The 11472-nt window shown below is 34.3% G+C and overlaps 2 protein-coding genes across 5 annotated transcripts; both read left to right on the top strand.

The window, feature by feature from the left end:
* The first annotated feature begins 1891 nt into the window (after positions 1-1891).
* On the top strand, positions 1892-6175 carry LOC101202763. Of its 4 annotated transcripts, none has more exons than XR_004215355.1 (4): positions 1892-2210; positions 4369-4520; positions 4730-4801; positions 5777-6056. XR_004215355.1 is itself a non-coding variant. In XM_004140673.3 (4 exons), the coding sequence occupies exons 1-3, from the start codon at positions 1906-1908 to the stop codon at positions 4750-4752; spliced, it is 438 nt and encodes a 145-aa protein (XP_004140721.1). In that variant the 5' UTR covers positions 1892-1905; the 3' UTR covers positions 4753-4801; positions 5777-6056. The 4 variants fall into 4 exon arrangements, 3 of the variants coding, with proteins under 3 accessions (XP_004140721.1, XP_004140720.1, XP_004140722.1); XM_004140673.3 differs by having other exon boundaries at positions 4369-4478; XM_004140672.3 differs by lacking the exon at positions 4730-4801 and having other exon boundaries at positions 5777-6175.
* Positions 6176-9979: 3804 nt separating this feature from the next.
* Positions 9980-11365, top strand: LOC105434856 (zinc finger protein 7). The gene has a single exon (XM_011652931.2). It carries the CDS (start codon positions 10455-10457, stop codon positions 11070-11072), a length of 618 nt encoding a protein of 205 aa, XP_011651233.1. The 5' UTR covers positions 9980-10454; the 3' UTR covers positions 11073-11365.
* Positions 11366-11472: the final 107 nt, after the last annotated feature.

Genomic DNA, 11472 nt, shown 5'->3' with positions numbered 1-11472 from the left:
GTATTGACTTTTGCTTCCAACATTGTGATTAGCTTTGAAAAATATTTTTTTATTTATAATTATTGTGTGTTTGATTGCACTATCGGCCATACATAGACTTTCTTTATTAATTTCTAAATCACCCAACGTATGAAAATAATTCATATGTCTTCATTTAAAAGGAAATAATTACAATAAATAAAACATACTTGTATATTAATAAAAACAAAACATGAAGAAAGATAACCAAACAACAATATTATTCCAGATATTTTCTAAGTCAAAAGAAACATTTTTTATTCCACCAATTGTGTCGATTTTCTCTTCAAGAGTTTCAAAGAAATCTGTCACATCCAAATTAGTCATGTTGGATGGATTGAGTATAATATTATCTTGATAATCACAATTGACTTCTACATTTTTTTTTCTTTTTTCTTCTATAGGAAAGCTTGATACAGGTCAACTAAGTGTTTTAGTGTATGTGAAACACATGACCAATGCCCAATCATACCACATCGATAGCATATTTCTTCATCACTTTTTAAATTCTTATTTTGTGAAGCTTTCCCTTTATGATCATTATTCAGTATGGTTCTTTTGAAACTTGGATTATAAGAAGAAGAACCTAATAAGAACGACCTCCACAAAAATAATAATTGTTTCTTTCTCTTCTACCGTCTCTACCTTTACCATGACCACGACCTCGTCCACGATTCAAATTCATAACATTTGCTTTAAGGAATGATGTTGTTCCAATTGGTCGAGATTTATGATTTTTCATCAATAACTCATTATTTTGTTTGACAAAAAAAAGACATGAGATGATGTCAGAATATTTTGTAAAACCTTTCTCTTGATATTGCTGTTGCAATAGCATATTCGAGATATGAACGGTAGAAAATATCTTTTCCAGCATGTCTATATCAATAATTTTCTCTCCACATAACAACAGCTTTGAACTAATTCAGAATTGTAATCACTTAGTGATTTAAAATCTTGTAGCCTCAAATGTATCCAATTATAACGAGCTCGAGGAAGATGAACAAATTTTAAATGATCATACATTTCTTTCAATTTATTCCACAATGTATGGGAATCTTTCACTATTAAATATTGTGACTTTAAATCCTCATGAATGTGATGACGAAGGAAAATCATGATTTTTTGCTTTCTCTTGACTGGTTGTTGCATTTCCTTCTTTAATTACATTTTCGAGATTCATAGCGGCTAGATGCATTTCAACATTAAAAACCCAGGACAAATAATTGCTACACTTAATGTGAAGAGCCATAAATTCTAGTTTTGTAAGATTTTCCATGATAATACTACCGTAAAATATTATAATTATATTAAGAATTTAATATATATTAAATATGCAAAATAATATTTATTTTATAAATTATAACAAGTAGGGGAAAATCAACATATGGTTAGGACCTACCTTTGACCAGAAGGCATCTAGAGCTCGAGCAAATAAATTGTTGTAAAAACGAGGCACAACTAAAACACAAACATTGAGAAAATATAATATAATATAAAAAAATAAAAAAATAAGAAAATAATTAAATAATTGAAAATATCAAAATTTCCCACTTTCATCAAATTATTTTGATTTATGTTCAATCTTAGTGTATTTTTATAAATCGAGAAAACCCTTTATTTATAGAAAAAGTGGAGGTGGGTTAGATGACATGAGTGTTGGATAATTAATGAGTTGATATGTGAGTATGACCACTAAACACACTAACGAACGTCTAAATATATTAAGAGTATTTATAATAGGTTATGATTTAAAGATGGTAGGATTTTATAGTTAGAAAAATGAAAAATGAAATTTAAGAATATAGGATGGTAGGATTTAGAAAAATGAAATCGGACCGTCCAATTTGAATCGTGGGGTTTAGAATGGGTGAAGGCCGAAGGGACATGACATTCAACGCATTTGTAGCACTGAGTTGGGAAAGAAAAGATTTAGTAGCGCCCGCCCGCCCTGCCGTGTCGTCGTGCAAACCCTCGTCTTCATCTTCCTCCAATTTTCATCATCAAAACTTAACCAACAACTCCATTGATAAAATGGCTTGGCGCTCATCTGGATCTTTATCTCGCTCCCTCATTTCCACCCTTAGGCCTTCTTCTCTCCGATCAACCCCTTCTCTTCCTCGCCTCCGCCCCCCACCTCTCCCCTCTCGTCCTGGCCTTCAATCTCGTCGCTTTTCTTTTTCCCCTTCCAGGTACTTCTCAAACTTTCTAATTTACCTTTTCTTCAAAAAAAGAGTTACTAAATTACCTGTTTGATTTCTGAGGAAGAAATGCAGTTGAAATTTTTGACGATGTATTTGGATGCTAGATTCTGTTGCCGCGTTCGAATCATGATTTTTTTTGCTTGAAATTTTCCACAGTAGGTTATTGTAACAAAAATTTGGACTGTCAGTAGTTGATGCAAATAACCTGACACTTTACAGTGCTTACTTTTCACTAATGTCGGGGATGTCTGGTAAACTTTAGATAATTGAAAGAGAGGCACTGATGCAGTTTTTAGATGTATAGGAACCAGCTGAAAGTCAAATTTACCCATATATTACTGATGGAAGACCACACTTCAAGAGCTTACTGAAAGAAGGTTAATGTAGGAATATGTGTAGGGATGTAGTTCCGAACGTTTGGAAGTGGCCACTCACTCTAGCTTCACCCAAACGCCATTGATCATTTTTTGCTTTGGGGGACACCCCTTACTCTACCGTTGTTATAGGGTTGTGGTGTTCATGACAAAGAAATATCTTGAGGACAAGAACCGCACGACACTGTAAAACTTATCTTTAACCAACGCCCACTGGTTTTAAATATACCGACGAAGGAAGAAACGAAAAAGACAGTCATATTTCCTTTTATATGACAGATGAACTGGTGACAAAAGTTTGCTTCTTTCTCAAAACATGTGAGAACTCAAGAATTCAAGCCCTAGCTTTCGTTTTTTCATGGTTAGCTTCCAATGTCACGTGTAGTGTATTCTCCTATCAACTTTGCGCCATACAGAATCCACCGTGTTTTGCCAAAGCTAGTTAATATCATTTTTTGTTGCCATGTTATCATTCAAAATTCAAATACTTGAAAAAAAGGAAACCAATCTTCCAGTTTATGAGATGGCACTCTCAATCTTAGTTTACCCCTTCCTGAAGAAGAAAATCTTTAAAGGGCTTTTATATATCTGTAGCTACATTTTCTGGATCTTTGAAAACTGAGAGGAAGTACGTGAGATATTCCTCCCTGCCTTCTTTGCAGGGATGGGAACAATATAGAGATCAAGGGATCTTAACCACACTAGTTGATTGACGATGATCTTCCAGCCTAATTCTTTTCACTCAGTAGTCGCTTTATTTATCTCCCCATCCAAATTACTAATTAAATTTTGGCTTTGAAGCAAATTCTCTGTTTTTTTCTGGTAGACCCTGCCAATTCTAACATTTGTTTCCCAACTACCAGGGCAAAATATCACCACCACTTTATATGCTTCTCAAGTTCGACTCATTTCAGGGTAGTTAAGTTACTGCCCAAACAAAATATTAGTATGAAAACATCAACTTTCATCGGAAAAAAAAAGAAAAGAAAAAGAGTACACAAACATACAAAAAACCAAGCCCACAAAAAGGGGACTACCTTTACAAGAAAGGACTTCAACTACAGATTGTTGCCGTAGAATAGTTACAGAAGGTCTTGAAAATCGAAGCTTGGTAGTTACCAATTTTCTGATTATCATGTTGCACCAGCTTGGTCTTCTGCGTTGTGGATGAGAAACCATTGCCTTCTATCAATGGTTGAATTGAGCTCCTCCATCGTGCCTCCTGTGGCCCACCAAAGAAGGTTTCATTGACCACATTATTCATTACAAGAGAAAGATATGGCCATTTTTTCAATTAAATGTATGTAATGTAACCTTAACAACTTCAGAACTTTCGAAGAATTACTTTTCAGGTACACACAGTCTGTCAGGTTTCTTATTACCTTATTATGACCTTCTCAACCATGCTGAAACCAAAGATTTTTAATCACAAGAAAGGGAACCCCAGAAACATTTCCATTATACTCTAGTCTCCTCTACCATCTCTTAATTGATTATTTTTATTTACATTAATACTTATTATCTTCTCTCTCTCTTGATCAACTTTGATTGGTAGGCTTGTTTTTGTGGTCCTTACTTTTGGGAGAGGGGGTTTTCTCTTCGCCGTCTCTAGGATGCCCTCTTTTCACTCTCTTGTTTTTAATACAGTTTCTGGGTTAAAAAGATCTTTGTAATGTTCACTCTCTGGTGCTCGAATGCAAATTTCTGGATTTTTCATGAGTTAAACTTAGAGGCATGATATAACCCTTTTTGTTTCAAAATGTCCTTTACAGGAACTTGGGAGAACTGGGATGCACACATTCTCTTCTGCCCATGCTGGGTACTACCTGCTTGACATCCCACCTATGTGTTGACGTGCGGGCTTTTTGCGAGCTGTCTCATGGTACCTTCTACCGTACTTGTCAGGATCGCTAGTATCCTCTTTGTGAGTCTTATTTACAGGAAACATGAAAAACATAATAGTAAATGTTTCTTCATGAGGCCATTATTGTGTGTGATCATCTTTTATAATGATCATATCATTAACATCTCAGTGAAATTTGTTTGGATGATATGATGTGGCATAGATTAGGAAGTTATTTTTTTACCGTCAAAATGCCATTAATAAGAAGAAATTGGGATTGGGATTGATAGGAAGGAATGGAAAAGATGGGTGATGCACGAGGACACTCTATCGTTCGAAAGCGGGAGACTGTCGCAACATTTGTAGGTCCCCCTTTTTGGCTTTTTTTTATTCATTTCCATTTTTTAGTATTTTTCTTTTTGTGGACTTTTCTAAACTTCACTAAGAAAAATATCTGAAGTAGTGCTGATGATGGTGAATTTATGCTGTTGAGGTGGGTCAAAAGGAAGGAGGTACTTCTATGGGAAGAGAGAGAGAGGATACTCAATCCTGTCTAATGAATTAACTTCCTTCAGTTGTTAATGGAGAAGGTGGGGAATTACTGAGGCGTGATATTAGTGATTTATATTGCCCACTGACTTAAATCATTTCAGAAAAAATGTATTTGAGATTGATGAGGGCATACTTATCAAGGATTGTGTTAGAAACTTAGAAGCTTCTGCCATGATGAGTGATACTTCATCTCAATCATGCATTATTTCCCTGGAAAATCTGTTCTGTACGGTTAAGTTGGACATAAGTATAATACTAGAGGGCTGAGAAGGTTGATAACCTGTTTGCACATTTTGTTCATTATTGGATCCCGTAAGTTGAATTGAAAATAATATAACCTTTTCCTCTTCATGGTGTAAATCTTACGCAAATTTTATCCATTGTACTTCGTGATTATACCATGAAGTTTGATCCTTTCCTCCGTCTTTTTTATTATTATATTAATTTTTTCTTGGTACGTCCATAGCTATTCCCTTATAGGCTTTCCTGGATTAGGGAACTTCGGTTTTAAATTTTGTCGGATCTTGTAGCAGTCTTTTTTAATTAATGGCATTGATAGTCTATGTGACAATCACAAAATATGAAAGAAACAAGATATTCCTTAGAAATAAAACTGTAGAGCAGAACAATTTGTGCTGTTGATATTTTTATGATGCAGTTTCAGAGTCATGAAGCATTTTATCATTGAACAAACACACTTTAATTACAAAGAAAGCAAATAAAAATTGTAAGATGCCCTCGTGTTATCAAGTTCTTATGCCTTTCCCTTTTGTTTTTCATTGTAGGTACTTGAGTGATCTCCGGTAGATGCACACATGTGAGCAATTCTATGTGGGGTGAAGTTGAGTAGAGAGAGAGGGAGTTTCTGGTAACTTTATTAGGTAGGCGATGTAATAAAACAATTTCAAGTTGTTCAAGGCTTCAGTTTGCCAACGGATTCCTAAAATTATCAATTTTTTTATGATTACTGACCTGGTTTATTTCTTCTAGGCCTGAATTTTGTGTTTATTCTTTCATAGCAGTTACTGGATTTACAATTATGTTATGAAATTTTTCTTTCCATTACCTTTCCTGTACCTTCAACTCGAGGATTATCGATTTGGACACAGATCAACAGGGAGAAATAATACCTCATTCTTAGAAGATGAAGTTTGCAATATGAATGTGTCAACACTTCATTGATATATACCTTTCGCACAAGGTTGTGTGTATTTCTATACATCAATGCTTTCAATATGTGGACAACTAGTATACACATGTATTTTCATTTTCCATATATTCAGCTGTGAGTGAAGTATATTTGTTCATAGGGACATGGAACTTTTGAAGCACCAATTAGATTAAAGTATGTCACGGTTTAGAATGGAACAGTTGTAATCACATATCCAATAATAGACACGAAGTAGAATCATGTAAGGTTTTAGATGCTTGTCTATATTCTTAAGCTTTCCAAGAGTTATAAAAATTTGATCGGTGTTGAGTGGCTGTTGTAGCTTGTGCTCATATATGAAATCCATGTTGTAGGTGGGGAGCTTCAATAGCAACAGGCACATGGGATTGCCAAACTCTGATTTGATTGACACTAACATATCATATGTTTTAAAGGCAGGTTTATGGTTTCATTTGGTCCACAATGGGAATGCAATTCATGGATGGCTGCTTGCAAGAGCAAGCATTTGGAGATCTCTGTTGATTTTTATGGCCCATACCCTCAAGGCCAAGCTGGTGTTATTGTTCCCTACAACTGGACTGACCCTGATCCAAAATATTACCTGCTATTCAGCAATGGGGACCTTCAAACCCCATCACTTATTCTCTCTTCCTTGATTGGATATGATGAACAGGGTGAGGAAGGAGATGGTCTCTCGAGTCTCGATCTCTTCTCTGACCCCATCTAAGTTTTTAATGTTCGTTTGTTTGCAGCAACGCTTCTTAGAGAATGAGGTGAGTTTGAAGATAATTCTTTGATATTTTCTTCTAGAAGTAACCTTACTTTTTTGAGCTATTACATAAACAAAAAAAAAAAAGATGAATATTTTTGGGCACAGAAAAAGTGGGTAGTTATTCTTAGTGGAAGGAGAGATTTTGAATTTCAAATTGTAAAACTCTCTCTTCTCTCTCTCTTTTGCACGATTGATGAATGTCTAATCTAATAAACAGAAAAAAGTAGTGTTTTGAACCCTCCTAGTTAGAAAGTAAGTGCACTTAAACAAAGTAGAAAGAACCCACTTGACTTTCTTTTGCTTTGCATGATTTGTAGAACCTTTATTCCAAACTTAGCTGCTACTATCGTCATCAAATAGCAACTCTCTCTTTCCATCATATTTTATTTATAATTCAACATTTGTCCTACGATTGTGTTGTTTGATTGAAGTGTTTATCCAGCTTTCTTTAAACCTAAACACTGTTTTAATGTGGACTAAAGTAAACTAGATACCTTTTGTCAATTAGAAGATAAACCAAGGCAAACTTATTAGCTGTATCCATTTGCAAATTAATTAAACCTGAAGTTCTTTCCACAGTACAAATATGTTTGACTTGAGTTGGATCTCTCGTTATAATACTTGGTCTTTTAATTATTTTAATCTACCTTTAGATATGATAAAACATTTAAAAATCGTCAGTATTCAGTCATAATTTTGCAAACTAAATAGTTTGATCAATTATTGTACCTAACCTATAAAATCTTCATTCAAAATAAGAACTATTGTTTCATGGACAACTGCCTACTGAATTGGGAGCATATTTTGTTCTTAAATTATATATGACAAGTTTGATTAACTCGTCCCAAGCACTTCTTTGTCACCACACCATCGTACAAAATGGTAGTAAAACCCAACTTTGTATCAAAGTTTCATAAATATATCAATTTACACACAATGTCAAACTTTCACATATATTCTCAACTTCAATTGAACTTTTAGTCGTAATTTTCTTTTAATCCACTTTATTTATTTTGTAAAACTACTTAAAAAATGTCGTTCGCATGTTGGAAACCTTTCAAAGATAGTCATAAAAATTCACCGATAAAAATTTAGGTGTTTAATTGACTTAAATTACAAGTTCTTACATTTTATTGGTTCAACAAAATTTGAAAGGGATACGTTAACGAAAACTAAAGATTTAAATCGATACAATTATTTTTTGATTATTATACATTGATATTTTCCTTAAATTTGGTCAAAGGGGTAATCCCCTTATACTTTGCAACTTGTATCAAAAGAATTTTTCTTTTTCCTAAAATATAATATTGATGTAGCTTGATCAAAATATTTTGGTCCGATACCTACTTGCTTTCACAACTCCTTGTGTCTAAGATATTCTTTGAGTAGGTCTCTACATTGCCTTTTAGATTCACTGGAGGAAAGTTTCCATAATCTATTCACCAACTATTTACATTTGCTTAAGAACATCTATAGTTCTATATCATATTTCAGCTTTTTGTAGGAAAGCTATCAGCCATAGAGAACTAACACCAATTCTAGTTAAGTTGGTTCACTAGATAAAGCAAAGACTACACAAAAAAGGAATTAACAATAAGTAAATTCTTGAAAGGTAAAGGGTTGAAATGTCTCCTTCCTTTCTCTTCTCTCCGGGAGACAGGGAGAGAAAGATACTGTCTTACCCTCAAGTCTTTGCAGACAAGAGGACATGAGTAAGTACTTCCCATTTCCTGTCCCTGTTTAATCTACCCTGTAATAAATACATTTGAACAAAAAGGGAAAAAAAAAAAGAGAGACAGTTACAACTATAGCAATGGAACCTAAAATATTGACAAATATAGCAAAATGCAAAAAGATCTACAAACATAAGAGTCTATAAGTGGTAGGCTATATCACTCATAGGAGTTTGTCACCAACAGCCAATATTATTGATAGTAGTCTATTGGTAATTTTAAAAAAAATGTGGTTATACTTTTAATTATTATTACCCAAAAAAAAGAAATAACTTATCAAACAAGAAATAACAAATAATAAAAAAGGAAATAGAAAATAAAAAATGTATAACAGTAAACCATCCAATCAAATATTATTTTGAAACATTGCCCTTCACTAGCCAAAAGAACCATCTTTTCTTTGTGGGGGTTACCATCCCTTTTCATGAGATTATAATGGAAAGAAAGAACTTATTAGCAAACACAAACAAGGTGGTTCTTGAGTGGATTTCCCCTGCAGAAGGTCATGTGATTGGCCAACGCAAATAAAAAGTTAGGGGAAAATAAATAATCAGATATATAATAAAACTAGACTCATAATTATCCCAATCATGTACAATTAGGTCAGACTGCAAACCCAATCTATCAAGTAATGATGTTCAAACCACTATTATCTGCTTTGTCTGATGCTTCTTCTCACAAAACCAACTTTCTTTAAGAAGAAAAAGAAATTAATACTCGGGTTTTAGATATGTATTACACGCATCAGCCTTAAAAGAATCCTAGAAAAGTAATTTCTAAAAGTGATTCGTTTTACATGTGTGATAAGAAGCACTCCTTCGTTGCCTTGGAGGGACAATTCAAATAGATTGTTAGACTGTTAGATTGAGACTGATATTGATTGTTGTGGTTTTGTACGAATTTCAATCATGTATTTTTCACAAACTTCCCTAAAAGTAGTTTTTGTGTAAGGTTGGTATATTTGCTCCTAAAGCTGTGGCTATGAAGGTAGCAATACAAAGACAAGAAAATCAACATTATCTTGAGTTTGGATTTTGACCAATCTTTCTTTCAATACATCAAACCATTTCTCTTTTGTGGGGTTGAAGCAAATAATTGAAGTGATTTCAAATTCAAACTTTGACCGTCCTTTTTTTTTTCATCATCGTAATCGCAAACATCTAAAGAATTATAACATTTTGGCATTTAATCTCACAAGAAAACTATCTAATTTCAAACATTTGGCGTAGAAACTTTCAATAGAATATTCAATATCCTAAAGAAATTAAGTTAGTGACCATGATGTGAACCTAACACTTCAAAGATGTCTAGATTAACCGATAATGATTCGGTCGAGATAAATAATCTAATCAAAGGAGTTGAATATCTGATTATCTGAAAGCATCTCGAACGTTAAAAAAAAAAAGGTGGTATAGTTTGAGAAATTAGGGATGGGAAAGATTGATGGAAGTGGGGAATCCTTTAGTTTGAAAGGGAAACAGTAGAGATGACATAAGCATTGTCCACTGGACCACTAATGGTCGGAAGAGAATGAGAAGATAAGAAATGCAAAAAAAACATATATACCAAAAACTTGCACTTACATCCTTATAGTTTTTCTCAGCATTTCTTCATCTGGGAAAAACCAAGAATAAAAAATTTGTTACCACCAAAGCTTTTAGCAGTTGCAGTAGTAGTAGTAGTTTTAAGGTTAGACAAAGAATCAGCTAAGCAATCCTATTCCTGTCCATTTTATAGTTCAATATCATCATCTCTAGCTCTACTAATTTGGAAATCTGGTGTTTGCGATGATTTTTCAAGGAGAACAAATTGAATCATTTAAAGAGAACAAAGGACAAGATGAATCAAATGAAGAAGAAGAAGCAGAATTAGATGAAGAAGCAGAATTAGAAGAAGCAAGAGACCAACCTGATGGTGTTGGAGCTTTGGAGTGGCTGAGCTTGAGCTTGGGACGGAACAAACAGCCTTTAAACGATTCACAAAGATCTGCAGCTTCAACCAAGACTTTTTCATGCAACTTCTGTAAGAGAATATTTTACAGTTCACAAGCATTAGGAGGCCACCAAAATGCCCACAAGAGGGAGAGAAGTGCAGCTAGAAGGCACCAGGCTCATAAAATGATGACTTTGCTAGGTCTTCCAATTCATAATTCTATGGTTAGATCCCTTGGTGTTCAACCACATTCACTTGTGCACAAACCAGGCAGGGAAGACACTGCAGTTGTTGCAAGATTTAATCATGTTAAAAATGGTTCATGGGCAGCACCTTTCATGTTGGGGGATGCCATGGACTTTATGTGGCCAGGAAGCTTCCGTTTCGCTCAACATCAGATTCTCCCAGAGCCACCACCACCACGAGAACCACCAATGGAACCATTCAAGCTCGACCTGAGTCTCCGACTTTAAATCTGTCTGTTGTAATGATATGGGATTGTCTTCTTCATTCCTATAGTGTCCAATAGCTCATTCATATATATCAAGCACATGACTAACTTTAGGAGAAGTGCTAGAATCCAATGTGAAATCAGGAAGATGCATCTTTAATGTTATATCTCTTCTGCTTCATGAAACACAAGAGGCCTGATTTGTTTCAACCATAAGATGTAGAGTATATAAATTACATCAAACTAAGTAAGTAGGGTGTAAGGGGGAAGAAAAAAAGATCAATAATAATTGTAAACTTTAAGATTCTTGCTTCAGTCATCTCTTCCTGTGGTTTCCCATTAGGGAGGAATGTCCCAGTCCTCGATCACGATCACCCAGAGCTCAAGCTTCCATTTGAATTACAAGATGAAAACATCTAGAA

The sequence above is a fragment of the Cucumis sativus genome, chromosome 3 (assembly GCF_000004075.3).
Source record: "Cucumis sativus cultivar 9930 chromosome 3, Cucumber_9930_V3, whole genome shotgun sequence".
In the NCBI taxonomy this organism is placed as follows: Eukaryota; Viridiplantae; Streptophyta; class Magnoliopsida; order Cucurbitales; family Cucurbitaceae; genus Cucumis; species Cucumis sativus.
Note: the sequence above shows the minus strand (reverse complement) of the source record. Positions and strands in the feature narration are given on the sequence as shown.